General features: G+C 41.9%; 1 protein-coding gene across 1 annotated transcript in view; it reads left to right on the top strand.

Annotated features, from left to right (window-relative positions):
- Positions 1–53: 53 nt before the first annotated feature.
- LOC148868997 (uncharacterized) overlaps positions 54–20,116 on the top strand; it is a 30,225-nt gene continuing 10,162 nt past the window's right edge. The window contains exons 1-7 of the mRNA XM_088969887.1: positions 54–407; positions 1,803–2,081; positions 11,004–11,122; positions 11,210–11,289; positions 13,023–14,551; positions 14,758–15,420; positions 15,524–15,704. Coding sequence (XP_088826013.1) covers positions 54–407; positions 1,803–2,081; positions 11,004–11,122; positions 11,210–11,289; positions 13,023–14,551; positions 14,758–15,420; positions 15,524–15,704 — 3,205 coding nt within the window. The remainder of the gene's footprint in view (positions 408–1,802; positions 2,082–11,003; positions 11,123–11,209; positions 11,290–13,022; positions 14,552–14,757; positions 15,421–15,523; positions 15,705–20,116) is intronic.

Raw genomic sequence — 20,116 nt, 5'->3', positions numbered from 1 at the left:
TGACGAGATCCTATTCCCGGGCCCTCAACAACTTGGTATCACAGCAAGGCGTCATGGGAGATATGGAGCAGCTACCTTCCAGGGTCCACGACCTCGAGCACCAACTCGTGGAGACCAGCTCCGAAGTTCGTGAGATCAAAGGTGAAGTGCGAGAATTGCGACGACTAATGGAGATGTTTCTTTCCAGTAGGGAAAGGAACTCTGACGGAGGGACAACAGCTAACGACTGCCGGCCAGATCTGTCGGAGTCGTCCGGCGAACAGCAGTCCGTCGGCCATGGAGCAGCCATCATTCCCAAGTACAACAGGCTGGAGTTCCCATCGTACAACGGCAACGAAGACCCCCTAGGCGGGCTGTATCGCTGCGATCAGTTCTTCCGGAATCAACGGTCAAATGATCAGGACAAGGTAAGCCTAGCTGCCTTTCATTTAACAGAAGAAGCACAACTTTGGTTTTATCGGTTAGAGCAAGAAGAACCCGGGCTCAGTTGGCCCCAGTTTAAATCCTATTGCCTTCTTCGGTTCGGACCCCCATTGACCAGCAACCCACTGGGCGAGCTAATTAAACTTAAACAGACCGGAACAGTTGCTGAATACCAGCGACAGTTCCAAACCCTCCTCGCGAGGGCATCCTCCGTGCGACCAGACCAGCAAGTCGATATGTTCACAGCTGGGTTAGCAGAACCCCTGCGAGTGGATGTCGAGATGCAGAATCCCCCAAATTTGGTCACAGCCATGAACTTAGCCCGCACATTCGAGTGCAAGCTGCAGCTCAGCCGCGGAATCTTTAATGTGGGTCGTCCACCGAACTCGTGGGTACCCCCAAGACCAACAACAATGACCCCCTCTTCTGCTACCAGCCGGGAAATGAAGCCTCCCACGACCACCACCTCTAGAGCAGTGACAAGTACAGGCAGTAACATGGTCACTCCTCCCATCAAGCGCTTGACCAGGGCAGAAATGGCAGAGCGCCGAGCGAGAGGTCAATGTTTCAATTGTGATGACCTCTACTCGGCAGGACATAGATGCAAGAGGCTTTTTTGCCTTCTCATAGATGAGCAAGAGGAGGAAGGGGAACCCGTCACATTCGAACCAGAGATCTCTCTCCATGCGATCACCGGTATTAAAACCTCTCAGACCATGCAGTTACAGGCACAGATCGCAGGTCAGCCGGTGCGCATTCTCATCGATTCAGGGAGCACATACAACTTCATAAGTGAACATGCAGCCCTACAGTTAAAACTACCAATGGAACTCCGGCTGCGACTACAGGTAGCCGTCACAAATGGTGAAAAAGTTCACAGTCCAGGGATTTGTAAGGACGTCCCAGTACAAGTCAATTCTGAACTAATTCATGTTGATTTATTTGTACTCTCATTGGATGGGTTTGATATTGTTCTCGGTGTCAAATGGTTAATTACCCTAGGCCTGATTTTGTGGGACTTCAGCGCACTCACCATGACCTTCCACCTGAATGGCAAGCAAGTTTCATGGCACGGTTGCAGGGTTAAAGAAAAGACACTGCAGGTTCATGCACTCTAGACAGAACCGACAGCCATGGAAAAACTTCTCACCGAGTTTTCAGATCTGTTCCAGGAACCGAAGGGCCTTCCCCCTTCTCGAGCTTGCGACCATCGTATTCCTTTGGTGGCGGGTACAGCACCGGTCGTTGTCAGGCCTTATCGCTACCCTCACTTATAGAAGGATGAGATAGAAAAACAATGTATAACGATGCTGACCCAAGGGATCATACGCAAAAGTCACTCCCCCTTCTCTTCACTGGTTCTGTTGGTGGCGAAGCAGGATGGAACGTGGAGGTTCTGTGTTGACTATAGAGAACTCAATGACCGGACGATCAAAGATAAGTTCCCTATTCCCGTTGTGGATGAACTACTGGACGAGTTGCATGGTGCCCAGTATTTCTCTAAGTTGGACCTCAGGTCCGGATATTTCCAAGTTCGCATGGATCCCTGTGACGTGAAGAAGATTGCTTTTCGCACCCACCATGGCCACTTCGAATTTTTAGTCATGCCATTCGGACTCTCCAATGCACCATCTACATTTCAAGCACTAATGAACGAGGTATTCCAGCCCCATCTGTGCAAATTTGTTTTAATTTTCTTTGATGATATCCTTGTTTACAACAAATCATGGGTAGAGCATGTCCACAATCTGAGGACCGTTTTCGTACTCCTACGCCAACACAGCTTATTCCTGAAACGGTCCAAGTGCTCCTTCGGGGAGCGACAGGTTCTTTACCTCGGCCACATCATCCATGGGCAGGGTGTAACAGTTGATAGTTCCAAGATTCAGGCTATAACAGAATGGCCCAAACCTCAATCCGCCAAAGCCTTACGCGGGTTCCTTGGTTTAACGGGTTACTACCGCAAATTTGTACAGAACGACGGAGTGTTGGCAGCCCCGTTAACCAACCTGTTGAAGAGAAACTCCTTTTGGTGGGACGACGCAGCTGATGAAGCTTTTCTGTCACTGCGAAATGCACTGTCTTCAACCCCTGTCCTGCAATTACCTAATTTTGCCCTCGAATTTACAGTCGAGTGCGATGCTTCCGGAGTGGGTATCGGGGCCATACTACAGCAGCAAGGGCACCCGATCGCTTTCTTCAGCCGCAGATTGGCCGACCGGCATCTGAAGCTTCCAGCCTATGAGCGTGAACTAATCGGCCTTGCCCAAGCCATCCAGCACTAGAGGCCGTATTTGTGGGGGTGGTCGTTCATCGTCAAAACTGATCATTACAGCCTCAAATACCTGTTAGAGCAGCGTCTCACCACTTCCCCTCAGCAGCATTGGGTTAGCAAACTGCTCGGGTTTGACTTCCGGGTGGAATATAAGGCGGAATCCTCTAATCGCGCAGCTGATGCCTTGTCTAGGCAAGAAGAAAACACGATGGTTCTATGTAGCATTTCCCAACCTTGGATCTCTCTGTTTGATGACATTAAGAAGGCAGCACCACAGTCCCCGGAATGGTCACTCTTACTGCAGAAGATCCAGACCGGCACGGCCGACCCCGATTGGTCACTTCACGACGGGTTGGTACTACATAAGGGACGAGTCCATCTTCTAGCAGACTGCCCGTTGATTCCCAGCATCATCACCAGCATCCATAACTCCACCCATGAGGGCATTCAAAAAACACTACACCGCGTCCGGACTGATTTCCGTTGGCGAGGTATGAAGACTTCTATTCGAGATTCTGTCCAGAATTGCTCCACATGCCAACAACACAAATGGGAAAACCTACACTCGGCAGGTCTCCTTCAGCCCCTTTCCATCCCATCGCAGATCTAGGCCGACATCTCCATGGATTTCATTGAGGGACTTCCCAAGGTAGGGGGCAAATCAGATCTCCTTGTGGTAGTCAACCGCTTCTCTAAATACGCACACTTCATTCCTCTATCACACCCGTACAGTGCAACTTCGGTTGCCCTCGCCTTCTTTACACATATCTTTCGCTTACATGGGTTGCCGGAATCCATCGTCAGCGATAGAAACCCGGTCTTCACTAGTGCCTTCTGGAAAGAGTTATTTCGACTACACGGCACCACCCTGGCCTACTCATCAGCTTACCTGCCACAAACCGACGGTCAGATGGAAGTGGTTAACCGCACTATCGAGATGTATCTCCGCTGTTTCTTAGGCGATCAACCTCGACGGTGGTTGGAATGGCTTCCTTGGGCCGAGTACTGCTACAACACAACCTACCATTCCTCCCTCGGCATGACTCCCTTTCGCGTTGTTTACGGCAGGGATCCTCCCCGCTTGTTGTCCTACGAGCCCAGATCTACTCGCTTGGACGCAATCGATCACTCCTTACAGGACCGCGACGCCCTCCTCGTTGACGTCCGCATTTGCTTACAGCAGGCCTAGCTCCGCATGAAGCTCCACTATGATAAGCACCACCGAGAACTGTCGTTCGATCCAGGACAATTTGTTTGGTTGAAGCTCCAGCCCTACCGGTAGCGCTCCTTGCGCCACAAGACTGCCCCGAAGTTGGCCCCTAAGTTCTATGGGCCCTACAAGGTTCTGCGACGGATTGGCAGTGTGGCCTACCAGCTGGAATTGCCAGAGACTAGCCACATTCATGATATCTTCCACATCTCCTTGCTGAAACCATTTACGGGTGTTCCCTCGGACCAAGTTCCCTCCCTGCCACACTTGAAAGAGGGCAAACTGGTTCCCCAGTCTAAAACTGTCACCCACTCTCGTTTCAATTATGGAATCCTTGAAGTCTTGGTGGAATGGTGTGATCTACCACCAACAGAAGCCACATGGATCCCATTGGCAGAGTTCCAAGCCACATATCCAGCTTTCGAGCTTGAGGACAAGCTCGTAGTCCAGGAGGGGAGTAATGTTATGGACGCCTTCCTCGGGAAGACGTACCATCGCAGCTGGCAGCAACAGGCCCCGGGCCCACCGCCAGCAGTAGCAAGGATTCCGTGATGCTCATCCTACCCAATTCGGCAGCAGCAGCCTTATCTAGATTAGATTAGCTCATTTTGCTTGTTCTTGTCTTATTGTTCTTATCTCTTATCTTATCTTGTTAATAGCTTATCAGATTAGGATTAGCTTAGCTTATCTTATCTTGCTAGTAGCTTATAAGATTAGGATTAGCTTATCTTATCCTTAGCAAGATAGAACTAGAAGTCTCCCTATTCAGCAAGGAGACTCCCTTTGATTAGGACTCTTGTAATCTCCTATTTAAGGAGACCCCATTATTGAATGAGAAATCAAATTATTCAGTCAAGAGTGAGTTAGGAGAGTTGGTGATCTCTTGGACAAATCACCGAAGGCGCCAAGATAGGTTCATCACGAGCAGGAAGGAACAAGGGAAAACAGGAGGTTTTCCCCGTGGACCGACCCGTGACGAGATCCTATTCCCGGGCCCTCAACATATGAGGTGTCAGACTTGGCAAGGGAAAAGAAAAGATTCAAGGACTTGGGCACCAAGTCTGAAGTTACTTTTGTTGATGATATATTTTTCTGTTATATAAATAATGGGACAATTGTTAAAAAAATAGCTGCATAAATCAATGCAAACAACATTAAGCAAGCATATTGAGTATAAAAATATAACCATAAGAGTTTGAGGTTCTTTATATTACAGATGTAACAAAGAGAAGAGTCCCCTCAAATGTCATGCTAATGTTGGTTTCCATGTGTTTGGAATGGGTTTGTTGCCCATTTTAATGTTGTAGAGAAACTGATGTGGGCCCCACAGCTGTGGGGCCACTCTGTCCGTAGGGTAGAATGTACCTAGTCTATTTGTTATGTTTTTCTGTTATTCTAGTTGTTATTTATTTTTCAGTTTTATATTGTTAAGTGTTATGATGTAAACACCAAGGGCAGATGTGTCCTTTCATGTAACTAGCATAACATATAAATATTAAGTTGAAGTGGCGGCGGCAGATTTATCAGAATCTGCCCTTCCTTTCAAACCTGTGTTCTACTGCTCTCTCACTAATCTTTCTCCTCTTTCTTCTTCACTTTCTCTTCTGTTCGAACCTAAAATTCCAAGACTGATAGCAGTCTTGATCATCTTCATGGTATCAGAGCCAAGTTAGGGTTTCTTATGTGAGTCTAATACCAGCCGACCACATGAGAATCTCCTAAGACTAGAAGCTGAAAAGGTGGAGTTCGCAGACTGATTCTTGGAGATCGCCAGAAGTGCTAGCAGCTGTTGGAAGTTTTGTTATGGTTGCAGAGTATTGGTGGTCAGGAAGGATCAGAGAAGACTAGGGTTCGGGTAACCCTAGAAGGCAGCGAACAATTCTTTTCTTGTAAGTCATTTACTTTTCTAAGAAAAGATAGGTTGGACCTATCTGGAGAGGAAGGCTGAACCATTCTAGGTTTTCATCTCTTCGATTCACTAGGGTTTTACAGCAAACCCTATTGTTTTACACTTCGATTCACTAGGGTTTTACAGCAAACCCTACTGTTCTACTGTGATTAAAACCCTACTGGTTTACACCGAACTGTGATTAAAACCCTAGAGTTTGAAAGTGATCTTGCGGCAAGTCCTAATGCTGGACTGAACCTTGCGATCTACCTAGAGCCGTCCTCAAGTTTATTGTTGGCATTGATCAGATTCTAGGGTTTCCTATTAACCCTAATGCAAGTCTATCTATACAGTACTGATTAGATTGTGCAACTGAATTGATCACTTTAAGGACTGATTAAAACCCTAATTCTGCAAAGGCAAATCAGACCTTCTTCTAAGCTGTTTTTCAAAGTTTTTTGGGGTTTTCGAACTCTCTTAAAGGGGTTAGAGCTCTACGGACAGCCAATGTTGTGTTTGTTAGTTGGTTTCATATCAGAGTTATCCCAGTTGTGCACATACACTGTGAATACAAATCAGGCCTATACTGTTTTTGGTTGTTATTGGTAGTCCAAGTTTTGTTTTAAGACTTGACCGAGATGGAGTTTAAAAATCAGGCAGAAGGCAGCTTTGGGAGCATCAGTTATGGTAGTGTTTCTGAGATGGGTGGTCAGATTACAACCGTAAATTCAGGTACTCTAGCTTCAGCCTACCATGCCTCAGCTCCAGGTACTACTGAACCTTGTTGGGTAATAGATTCAGGACATTAAGTTATCAGATACGATCTCCTTGTCTTCTGTCTTACATGTTCCTAAACTTGATACTAACCTCCTTTCAGTCAGTAGTATTACCAAACACATGAACTGCTCAGTAACTTTCTTCCCTGATCGGTGTGTTTTTCAGGACCTGGAGACTAAAAAGGTGATTGGGACTGGCCATGAGACGAATGGGATCTATCTGCCCGGGGAGAGTTCTCGTCGGGAAGAGTCAGTGGGTAAGAGGTCACTTGTTTCCCAGAGTGTGAGTTCGGTTATGCTTTGGCATAACCGATTGGGTCATTTGTCTTTTCGATCCTTAAAGAGTTTGTTTCCTACTTTGTTCGAGTCTGTTGAGTTGTGTCAGTTGCAATGTGAAAGTTGTGAGTTTGCTAAACATTGTAGAAACTCTTATTCATTGAGCAATAAAAGGAGTAATCGTTCTTTTGATCTTGTGCATACGGATGTTTGGGGGCCATATCACATTCATTCTATGGGTGGGTACAGATATTTTTTGTTATTTGTTGATGACCATACCCGGTTTTCTTGGGTTTATCTTATGCGTTCATGAAATGAGGTTCCCGCCCTGACCCAAAACTTTCACCAAATGATCCTAACCCAGTTTGATGCCAAGATTAAAGTTCTTAGATCTGATAATGCAAAAGAGTACTTTGCTAAGTCATTAGCATCTTACCTTCTTACTCATGGGGTTATCCATCAGAGCTCTTGCCCTCATACACCTCAGCAGAATGGGGTTGCAGAAAGGAAGAATAGGCACATCTTGGAGGTGGCTAGAAGTCTTATGTTTACCTCCAATGTCCCTATTCGCTTCTGGGGTGATGCTATCCTCACGGCGGTATATCTTATTAATCGGATTCCTTCCCGGGTTCTTGATTTGCGATTTCCTTTTTCCCTTCTATACCCACATGAGGAGTTGTTTTCTATTCCCCTTAAGACATTCAGTTGTACCTGCTTTGTTCAACTTCTCGGAACCCATCACTCCAAGTTTGAACCCAAGGCCTCCAAATGCATTTTCCTTGGTTATGCACGAACTCAAAAGGGGTATTGCTGCTCTGATCCTGTCTCAAGGAGGAAGTTCGTCTCCATGGATGTCACTTTCTTTGAGGAGACACCCTATTATCCTCGGGTTTCTCCTCAGGGGGAGAGCAGTGAGAGTAGGGGTTTAAGTCATTGTCTTCAGGGGGAGAGTAGTGAGAGTAGGGGTCCAGGTCCATGTCTTCAGGGGGAGAGCAGTGAGAGTGGGGTAGTTCCTTTACCTATTCCATTGGGTGATGGGAGCTGCAATGGTGAGGGTGGCCAGAGGGATCAGGAGTTGAGGGGGAGCTACAATGGTGAGGGTGGTCAGAGGGATCAGGACTTGAGAGTCTATCACAGGTGGTGCAGGCAGGTTGATCCCGATCATCAGCAGTTCAGGCCAGCTCCAATCTCATCTGCGGCTCCAGGTCCAGGCATTACAGTCCCAGGACCCACAGAGACTTCTATTGTTGCCATTTCACCTCCTACAGATGACCTTGATCTTCCAATTGCAGTCCGTAAAGGGAAACGACATTGTACCACATCTACAGCCCACTGTATTTCCCATTTTTTATCCTATGATTGCCTATCTCCTACCTACAAGTCCTACCTTAGTTCCATTTCCAATGTTCCTATTCCAAGAACAGTGCAAGAGGCCCTATCAGTCCCAGAGTGGAGAGGTGCAATGCAAGTTGAAATGGATACTCTGTTGAAAAATAATACCTGGGAGCTAGTTGACTTCCCCAAAGGAAAGAAACCAGTTGGATGCAGATGGGTATTTACTGTAAAGCACAATGTGGATGGTTCCATTGAGAGGTACAAAGCTCGGCTAGTTGCAAAAGGGTTCACTCAGACTTATGGCATAGATTACTTGGAGATGTTTGCCCCAGTAGCCAAGATGACCACCATTCGGGTTCTATTATCTCTTGCAGCAAGCCACACTTGGCCTTTGTACCAAATGGATGTTAAAAATGCCTTCCTGAATGGGGACTTGCAGGAAGAGGTTTACATGCAGTTGCCTCCTGGATACTATGATATAAAGACAGGTAAGAAGGTCTGCCGGCTCAATAAGGCATTGTATGGTTTGAAACAGTCACCTAGAGCTTGGTTCGACAGATTCAGACTAGCTCTTGGGAAGTTCGGTTATGTACAGGCCCAGTCAGATCATACACTGTTCATCAAGAGGGTGGAGTCTTCACTGACACTACTTGCAGTATATGTTGATGATATTGTGGTGATAGGAAATGACAGCCATGAGATTGAGTCCCTCAAATAGCTCCTTCATCAAGAGTTTGAGGTGAAAGATCTGGGTCCACTACGGTATTTTTTGGGTATTGAGGTTGCTAGATCTAAACAGGGGATCTTTGTCTCACAGAGGAAATATGTTTTAGATCTGTTGGCTGAAACTGGAAAGTTAGGTGTCAAACCTGCAGATACACCCATTGAACAGAACCACAGGATTAGTGCAGAGAGTGGAGAGCTGCTTGAAGACAAAGTTATGTTCCAACAGTTAGTGGGAAAGCTCCTATATCTGTGCCTCACTCGGCTAGATATCAATTATGCAGTTAGTGTTGTTAGTCAGTACATGCATTCTCCTAGAACCACGCACCTTCTAGCAGCAGAAAGAATACTAGCATACTTGAAAAGATGCCTGGGTAGAGGTATACTGTTCAAGAACAATAACCACATGAAGGTGGAGGTCTATACGGATGCCGATTGGGTTGGGAGTGTTGATGACAGACGGTCTACCTCAGGATATTGTGCCCTTGTGGGAGGAAACCTTGTCTCCTGGAGAAGTAAGAAACAAAGTGTTGTCTCCCGGTCTAGTGCTGAAGCAGAATACAGGTCCATGGACAACGGAGTGGCTGAAATCCTATGGCTAAGATCGCTACTTGAGGAGTTGGGTATTGAGTATGAGAAGCCTCTGATGCTGTATTGTGATAATCAAGCAGCCATTAATATAGCACATAATCCAGTGCAGCATGACAGAACCAAACACATTGAAGTTGACCGACATTTTGTACGAGAGAGGGTCTCATCTCAAGAAGTATGCCTCCCTTACATCACTTCCAGTATGCAACTAGCAGATATCCTCACTAAAGCCGTATCAAGAAAGAAGCTAGAAGCGGATCTATCCAAGTTGGGAATGATAAACATTTACTCCCAACTTGAGGGGGAGTGTAGAGAAACTGATGTGGGCCCCACAGCTGTGGGGCCACTCTGTCCGTAGGGTAGAATGTACCTAGTCTATTTGTTATGTTTTTCTGTTATTCTAGTTGTTATTTACTTTTCTGTTTTATATTGTTAAGTGTTATGATGTAAACACCAATGGCAGATGTGTCCTTTCATGTAACTAGCATAACATATAAATATTAAGTTGAAGTGGCGGCGGCAGATTTATCAGAATCTGTCCTTCATTTCAAACCTGTGTTCTACTGCTCTCTCACTAATCTTTCTCCTCTTTCTTCTTCACTTTCTCTTCTGTTCGAACCTAAAATTCCAAGACTGATAGCAGTTTTGATCATCTTCAAATGTATCCATATAACATGTCAAATGACGCATCTATTCAGGACCCTTAGATCCTTATGACCCAATTAATGACTACACATAAAAAACATCAATCACATGAAAACTTCAGTTCTGGGACCCCCAAAACTTTCCATGGTAACTGTCTTAACGATGTAATCTTGCCGTAGTGAAAGCTTCCACCCTGAGTTCTTGCAACTGTGAGTCAGAAATGACATTGTTCTCAAGGAAATTTAGTTGCAAGGAACAAAAGACCAAAGCCAGATATCCATATTTCATTGCTTAAGATGAACTTAATGATGACCTAGTTATTACTCACTCTATTATTATTCTCTTAACTTGTCTTTGAGATCTTTATGAGGCCATATATTAGAAAATCTTGAAAAGTATGGAAATATCTGTTGTAGGACTTTTCAAGATCATTCCAACCAGAAATAGGTCTTTTAGAGTGGATATTTATGTTCGAAATTTTGGCCATAGTGATTGCTTTTAAAAAGATTGTTCAGATGAGCAAGCTGGCTAGTTGAATGAAGGTTGCATCACATGAAATTGTGGCCACAATAGGATGATTTTGTTTTTCATAATTTACCTTTAATTTATCTTTGGATTTGTAGGTCCTTTTTTTTGTAATTGGATGTTAAGTTGATGTCATAACTTTTTCCAACTTATTCAAGTTGATCTGTAATGTTTTATCACCATCATCATCATCATCATCATCATCATCATCATCATCATCATTATTATACCATGATTGATTATCCCTGGTATTTATTAGCAGCATTTATGCCAGTGATAAATTGCAAAGTCCTGGATTTGACTATTATGTGATTTCAATGCTTGTCTTTGATGCAGGAGGATGTCAAGGGCATGGCTGGAAGGTTTCTTGAATACATAATGAACAACCATCATGTCAGTAGAGAACCGGCAACCATATTACAGGCTTTTGAGATATCCCTGGTTAGAGTCTTCCTGTATTATTCTGCACTACTATTCCAATTTTAGTTCTGGAAACATCTACTGATTGAAACCAATAGTTGTTGTATGTATGCACTGTTCAGGGTGATAAAGAATTGTTGTATGTACACTATTCAGGATGATTTGGAGACACATGACTCAGACATCATATTTCTAAGGAGGGGTACTCACCATTGGTATTTTTCACTGCAAGCATAAAGCACATTTCTCAACAGTATCTAGGAAATTAACATATTTTGGGGGTGGGTCAGAATCTTTCTCCTAATTCCTGAGCTAGGATTATAATGTTTCATGCCTGGCTTGATCCAACCATGCACGATTTTTATACTTGGGCTCCTTGGTTTTGTAGAAGTTGAGAAATGGTACCAAGTTTGTTAGTCATCCTAGGTCTCCTTTTTTTTTTCTGTTTCTATATATTTTTTTGGCGGGGGGAGGGGGGGGGGGATTGTAAGAAAATCTACCACATCCCATCTCCCTAAAATTTCTATGGCGAAGATTGTTTTGTTTAAAAAACAACTCTTTATTGTTACTAGAAAACAATCATCTAATCAGAATCTGTGGAGCTCATCGGTTGAGAGGGATGACAGTCAAACTACTGAATACAGCCTCCTAAGAAATCTAGACCTAGGGAAGCAAGTCTGTCTTTCAAGAAAACAGTCAAACCTAACTTGATTAGTATTGAGAAAAGAAGAGAGACAAAATAGAAGTGCTAGGGTTCTATGCCCAGACAAGAGGGACTTAGACATTGAGTATGGTTAGAATTTCTGTTATTCTTTTGTATTGTTTTTCCATATATAGTTCCAAAATTTAAAAGTCAAGCAGTATTTTAAGTGTATGTCTGAATAAGCTGTCAAAAACAAAATCTAGATTGTAGTTACTTTTATTGAAATGAGCTGAACTAAGGCCCATGTGAAAATAACCCACATTTTAGGCTCTTTTTATCCGAATGAACTTGATTATGTTTGGGCTTTATTCATGAACCTTAAATCTAAATTCAGGCTCGTCTCTACAAGGCCTACGTGAGAATTGTATGGGTCCTCATCCATAATCCCATACTTGTTTGTTTATCTCCTTCTTATCAATCTTAAGTTCTATGTTTTATTTCTTTTCAAGAAAAGGGATTTTATTAATCTTGTCATCTCATGCTGCTGACATCCCATGAATATAAGTGGCCCTTTTATAGTGGTAGTCTGCTTCTTGCATTGGTCATATTGAAAACTTGTATAGAAATACTTAAATATATCTTGCTGCCTTATGTTATTACAGGGGGGCAGAATTGTAATTTCTGGTTAAATTTTCTCAAAAAAATTGTAATTTCCATTCTTTTAATGCATAAACATATAAATTGGGGTGGGCTGACCACTAAGTAGCGACTGTTATTCATATGAAAGAGCCATGCAAATTACTAGTATTTTATTCACCTAAGAGCTCAAATTCATTAGTCTTATTGCATTAGTTATATATTACTTTTAGGCTAAATGTGTTTGAAAGGGTGACTTACTTTTAGGCTAAATGTCTTTAATTTTCTGGAAATTTTTAATGGAATAAGTTTTATAAGCCTTATTCTATTAAGAAGTTAAAAGCTACAGTTATCATAAGCCATGGTCTATCTTGTTGGACTGCCATCCATTTACTTACGACTTGTCATGTTCTGTAATGTGGTTTCATGGACTTGACTTAGGCATCGGAAAGAAACCTTAAATCTAGTCAATCTTGGCTTAGTACCTATGTTTCTATGTGTAATAATTCTATAATTTTTCTACACATACCATGTATCACTTTACTTTTGGATTGTGCATCTTTCAGTGTTGGGCTGCGGCATCTTTGCTGAAGTACAAGATTGATCATAGTGATTCACTTGAACGTGTGAAACAACTATTGAATTTTAACTGCAAGGAGGAAGAAGTAGAATATGTCTACTCAAAATTGCGGGTGTTGAAAAAAGTTTTTCTCGTCATACGGAAAATGTTGAAAAATCTAATTTGACAAGAATTGATACACCAAAAACTAAAGATATTGCAGAAAGCCTTTTGCCTGTGATGAATTCACAACCAGCAGCTTCTGCCCAGCAACAGTTGGAAGGAGATATCAGAGAGAGTTCTGAGAGTAATAACTGCTTTGGTCAAGAGGTCTCTCTCAAACAGGGGCATGCTTTCAAAAATGCCAATGGATTAATCAAAAATGAATTCTCCAACAATGTTGAACTAGTTGAAAATATTTTTGCTGAGAGATTAAAAAGGCTCCTCCAAAAGCAACAGGAGGAAGTTCAAAAATTCAATAAGATTAAGGAGAAGGAAAAGGCAGAGCTGGAAAAACAGTGCCAAGTGGAAGCTGTCCTTACACATACCATTAACAGAAATTTGGTGACTAGATTAGATAAATTGAAGAGACTAGATCAAGAGCATTCTAGAAAAATGGAACAATTCAGTCATCATATGGAGTTGCAACAGAAAAATCTTGAGAATTTGCTTCTGGCTGCAAGGAATGAGGAGAAGCGAATGACAGCTCATTGGTTGGAGCAAGCAAAATCTGGGAGACCAATGGAGGAAATTTCTAAGCTCCCTTTGCCAAATTTTGTGCTCAACTTTGAAAAACTGGAAGCCAGTGAAAAAGGAGCTCCTATATCTGACCCTTCTTTAGAAAAACAGTATCCTGATGGAAATGTACCAACAGTGGTAGGTGGAGGGGCACCATCACGAATTCTTGAATCTGTTCCAGATGGGGTGGATAACGTCTGCAGCTCCATGGGAACAGTAAATCCTGCAAAGTTGTCTAGTAGAATGGATGCCTCAACAATGTCAGGTGGAACGGTGCCATCAGAAATTGCAAATAATGTAGACAGGGGCAGAATCTCTATGAAAACATTAAGCCTTACAACACAATCCAGTGGGATGGATGCATCAATAGTTCCAGATGGAGTGGTTCTATCCAAAGGTCTGGAAACTGTTCCAAATGAAGTGCACATGGACAGCATCCCCATGGAAAAATTTACTTCTACAATGCAAACCATTGATCTGGATGTAACAGGAATGTCAGGTGGAGTGGTTCCTTTTGAAGTTCTGGATACTTCTTCAAATGAGGTGGGTAGGTTCAGCATCCCCGTTGAAACGTTTACTCCTTCAATGCAATCCATTGGGCTAAATATACCAGTAGTGCCAGGTGGAGTGCTGCCACCTGAGGTTCCAGAAGAAGTGGATGAGAGCAACATTCCCATGGAAGTAGTAAATCCTTCCTTGCAGCCTAGTAGATTGGATGGTGGAATGTGTACTGTAGCCTCAGACAGAATAGATCTTGCTGAAGTTGAGCAGCATACTATGGCAAGCAGTCCCAACAATGGAGAAATATCTCCCTTGGAGCTAACCGAGATAGGTACATCTTCAGATCATGTTATGTCTTCTCAGGATAATACGTTACCATCCAGTCAGGTAAAGTATTTTACAGAAAATTTTACCTTTATGGTAGAGTTGTCTAAATCATAATTAGATTCCTTTTCTCCATTTAAAGTATGGATGGTTTTGTATGTATTCATGACTTGTATGCGTTAGTCACTCACACATTTTGCATCAAAATGTTACTTTTAGGAAAGAGAAGTGATGATTGCAGAATCTTACTTGGTTCAATTTGTTCTCAGGTGCTTTCCATTGAACATCCTGGACCACCCATTTCAACATCAGTGCAAGTTGAGGACTTGGGATATTTTGATGGGAAGAATCCTCCTCAACAAGTCAAGGTTCCAGCACTACAACCGGATAATGTTGCATGGCCTGATCAATCTAATCATAATATCTTGGTTACATTGCCTTCTATGCAATTGCAGCTGTCTCCCTCTACAGGTCCAACCTCTAAACATAATCAACTTGATGTAACTTTAGTTACAGGAAGATGTGAACCAGGTAAAGAAGGGGGTACTTCTTGCCAACAGGCTCAACTACCAATTGAGGACCTAGCTCAGCTACCTAACCATTCTGTAGCCCAGCCTGTTACAGATTCATCACCAGGATCCCTTACAGGAACACCTGTTGGAAGCATTGGGTTACCTGTTTCAGATCCCAGAAGCATGGGCACTCATCCAGAATCCAGTAGCTGTCAACAAACTGTGCCTTCAGGTGGAAGTGAAGTACATATTTTGGATACTATAAGTGTAGTCACTGTTTCTGAATCCAGTAGTTGTGCTCCATCAACTGTTCCTGTGATTCCACAAGTGCCTCCGCCTTTTCACCATGACCTGCTTCAGGAGGAACTGAAAAGAATACATGAAGAGGAGGAGCAAACCATCAAGATACACAAAGATATGGTTTGCATCTGATCTCTCTATTGTTTTGTCATTGTTTCAAATGACAATTATCCCAAATAACATTTTTCCCTTACTCAATATGAATTTTTGCTTGTGTGGATAGAAAGTACAGCTTCAATTTCAATGTGATAAGGAGATAGAAGAGATACGTAAGAAGTATTCTGCGCAGCTTCATAATGCTGATATAACATTCATGCAAAGAGAAAAGGAACTTGTGGTGAATTACAACGAAGTTTTAATGAGCCAGATATTGGCTAAGACTTTGAGAACCATAGACCAGCAAGGTATTAAACTCTTTTTTAGACCCTTTTCTAAATTGACAATACCTGAAGGATTGCTTTTGAACTTGATTCAATGTGTAGACAAGCATGTTTGTTTTGTTTATCTGGGCTGAGTACCAGCTTTCAATATGCAATTTTTATTGGGTAGGAGGGGTTTCATATGCATTGGTGCTTCGTCCTTGTATACTTGCATTGGTGTTGCTTCCAATCTAGAATCTTGAGTCCATGGTTCAGGAGCTGGTCCTCAGAAACTTTCTCCCACAAAGTTGGTAATGTGATTTATTATCCTAAATTCCTAATCAGTGACTGTGGAAAGTGAGGTCCTCTTTCCTGGAAATACTGGCATTCCCTTGTGGAAAAATAACTTATGAAAAATACTTAGGGAAGGAAGGCATATATGCTTACACATTGAAGGGGCTAGAAGAGCTTGGGGTAGACAAAAAGAACATGGTAGAAGTAGTAAGAAATGATTTAAGCACTAATAATTCAACAGTGGATGTGGTGTTGAATAGAACAGATTGGTGAAACAGGATTCATGTAGCCAACCCCATATAGTTGGGATAAGGCATGCATGTTGATGATGAAGGCAAGCATATATGCAATACAAATGAACCTAACAAAGAAAAGAGGATGTTACTGGGAGAGATTGTTCCAAACAAGCAACTTATAATTTGTTTACCTCTCATGTTAGTGCCAATGGAGTAGAATATTGATATTTTTATTGATCAGTAACTGTGAAGCTTTTTATTAATATGTTTAAAAGAAAGGTATGCAAAGTTGTCTGCCAGAAGCACCCCATCATTTGGCTTAGCCCCTTCACCCATCAGTTTGTCTTACAGATCCCCTAAGGGATCCAAACCCCAAAACAATTGATCCTTAGTGGCTCCTTGTTTTTCTAACCCATCTGTCAATCAGTTATAGTCCTTGGTATCAATTTGTAGCATGTTCTCAACTCCTTTGCCAGTTTCTTATCTCCCTCATGATGTTCCTAAAAACCTACAACCCCGTATCATAGCCATCCCATGACTGTTTTGGAATCCCCTTCCACATCTAAGTTACAAAAAAGTAGAGATTTGGAAAGTCTAAGTCTATACAGCATGGTGAGATACTGAGATTGATCTGAAGGAGTAAAGCATTGGTATTGAGATGTATCTGTGTGTCATAAGTTATATTGTCATGGATATGTTACTGATGTGCCAGAATGATTTAAGATGGGACAAATTATTATTGTTGTTGTTACCACTAAGTGAGATAGAAACACTTAATGAAAGGTCAGAATAACTAACTCAGAACTAAAATGTAGTTGTTTGATAACCAATTCATTCATCCAATTATGCTTAAACATATTAAAAACTAAAATGACTGTTGAAACATCATGTTCCTGAAATAAAAGAATTTATAGCTACAATATCTAGTTTGAATGAGTTACTTATTCAGATATACCAGATTCCCTGGAATAAAAGATGGTCAATGATGTATGTCTTTTATAAGAGAATGCAACGCATAAGAAAGGCCACTTTAGTGGGACATTAGGATTCCAAATGAATTTGGTTGGGTATGACCCATAATCTGCTCCAATTAGTGAAACAGCAAAGATTTTAACAGAAACTGACTGTTTGTTTCTAACTTTGCCACCCTTCTATCTTTCCTTTTACCAATGAGGAATGTATTGGTTCTATCATTTTCATTTCTTTTCTGGTTACAGTATATATGAGGTAAGTGCATTAAATTTATAACAAACTCTGGTTACTGTTTCTTTGTTGGCCACTAGTTGGTATATCTGGGGAAGATATTCTGAGGGGTCTATCTCTTCACATCACATAATGACAGAACCTGTGTGTTCATGAGCTACTGGGGTTGTATTTAGCTTGCTCAGTACAAGTTGAATCCCTAGGTTTATGGATTTAGGATGGAAACCCTAAAACTATGCCATAGTTGTCAAGATGACACCTAGGTGACAAGGCGCTCTTGGAGGCTAACCTCGCCTAATTGCCAAGCAGTTTTATACTTTGTATTATAAAATACTTTTTTATTCTTTATTTTTTGAGATTATAATTATAAAATAAACATTATTAAACTAAATTATTCATCTTGTGTTTTTATATACTAATTTCCTTTTATTAGTTTCTTATTTGTTAGGGTTTCATCAACACAAACATTGCTAATGCTGTATTGAACCCTCGAGGCCTCGTAGACTTCAAAACCTGAACAAAAATAAGGGTTCAGTCCTTATATTTTTTTTCAAATTTCTTTTCTTTCTTATTTCTTCTCATGAATATGTTGATTTTCTATACTTAACATGAACTTTATTCTTTTCTTATGAAAATTATGAATAATTATTAAGGAAATATGGTTATGGTACCTAGGGAACTACCCTAGGATCTATGTTTTTTACTTGAAAAAAAATCCATTGCCTAGGCAACAAGGTGCCCCCCCTGTCACCTAGCATCGCATTGGCTCCTAGAAAACTATGACTATGGCATAAATTCTAATAACCTAAGGTGGATAGTTTTTAGGTGGAACTTGTTTTCTGAAATTAATCATATTTCCACCATTATGCATTGTTGAGTGCCATGCCCATTGTTAAATTATGGGCCCTCAAAACTTTAAGTGGCTCTCTTGGACTGGAATGTAGGCCTAACGGGAGAAGGACCTGTGTTATAATTGTGATGAGAAATTTGCATTGGGTCGCTAGTCCAAGGCCTAACAGACTTAACCTCTTTCCTAGGTTCAAAGTATCAATATGTTACATCGTATCGGGTGTCTCATATCGTATCTTTTGGGTTCTGAAACATTTGTTAATAGGTGTTTTCGGGAACCCTAATTATTTAATAAAAATATATAAAAACCAAAATTTGAAAATAAACTAAAAAAAATATAAAAGTGAATGGTTTTTTAAGTACCAATACACCTTTGCCGATACATAGAGGTGTATCGATACTTTGAACTTTGCCTCTTACAAGTGGAGTCGGAAATGGAATTGACCCAACCCGCCCTAGAAGTGGATAGACCACTAGAAGACAAAGAAATGGGATACTAGGAAATTTCCTTGCAAGCTCTAATAGGACTTCCCTCGCCCCAAACCGTGCATGTATTAGGCTTCATAATGGGTTGGGAACACTCTATACTGATTGACAGTAGGAGCACTTTCACTTTTATCACCATTGACCTAAACAAGAAATTGGGCCTAGCCATTCAACCCACACCCCATTCTCGGTTCATGTAGCAGATAGGAACCGGATTTCTTGTGATAGTATGTATGGCTGCATTGGGGTTAAGATTTAGGGGAATGTCTTTAAGGTGGACCTTTATCCACTGAAATTCTTGGGAGTTGACGTTGTGTTGGGGATACCCTGGTAAGTTAGCTGGGCCCAGTAATGCACAACTGTGTTAGATAGTGTATGCCCTTAGCTCCAATCAGATTGATGTACACAAACATTTATCAGTAAATGAATAAAGTACATTATTGTTTTATGTTCAAATTGGTGTATTTATGTAAATCACTTCTTAAATTGGACACCTTGCAAACCATTTCAAATCTATCTTTAGAAAACCTTTAAGTGATAGGGTGTGGATCAAGGGGACGAAATGGCCAATCTAAATCTAGAGGATAGGAAGTGGTTGGAGAGAAAATTTGATGTTGAGGAAGTAAAGGAGGCAGTATTTTCTATGGATGGGTCAAAGGCACCAGGTCTAGATGGTTTTGCGATGGCATTTTATCAAGATTGTTGGGAGATATTGAAAGAGGGTTTAATGCTGGTTTTTGATGAGTTCCATAGAAGAGGAGTGATTAACCCGGGGTTGAATTCCACCTTCATTGCTTTGGTTCCCAAGAAGAGAGAAGCAACCCACCCAAAGGACTATAGACCAATCAGTCTAGTAAATAGTCTATATAAGATTATTGTGAAGGTGTTGTCCCTTAGGATTAGATAGGTGCTCCATACCATTGTATCAAATAACCAAGGAGCTTTTGTGAGGGAAAGGTAGATAACCGATCAAATACTTATAGCAAATGAGAGTGGTGGGTTTCAAGAAATCAAAGAAAAAGGGTGTGGTTTGCAAGTTAGATTTGGAAAAAGCTTATGATTTGGAAGATTGGTCCCTTCTGCTGGAGGTGATGATCAACTTTGGGTTTGGAGAAAGATGGTGCAGATGGGTGTTGGGGTGTATTAGGACTTGCCACTACTCAATTTTGGTGAATGGAACGGTGGTGGACTTCTTTCCGGCATTGAGGGGAATTAGGCAAGGAGACCTTCTTTCTCCTTTCTTGTTCACCTTGGTTGCTGAAGTCTTAGGGAGACTGATCTCTAGAGCAAATTCTAGGAGTCTAATCAAAGGGTGGATAGTTGGCAAGGAGAACATACCACTTACACATTTGCAGTTTGCAGATGATACGGATTTTCTTCTATGAAGGA

The sequence above is a fragment of the Nelumbo lutea genome, chromosome 2 (assembly GCF_056320005.1).
Source record: "Nelumbo lutea isolate HS-2025 chromosome 2, American lotus-T2T, whole genome shotgun sequence".
Lineage (NCBI taxonomy): Eukaryota > Viridiplantae > Streptophyta > Magnoliopsida > Proteales > Nelumbonaceae > Nelumbo > Nelumbo lutea.
This window is presented reverse-complemented; position numbering and strand designations above follow the sequence as displayed.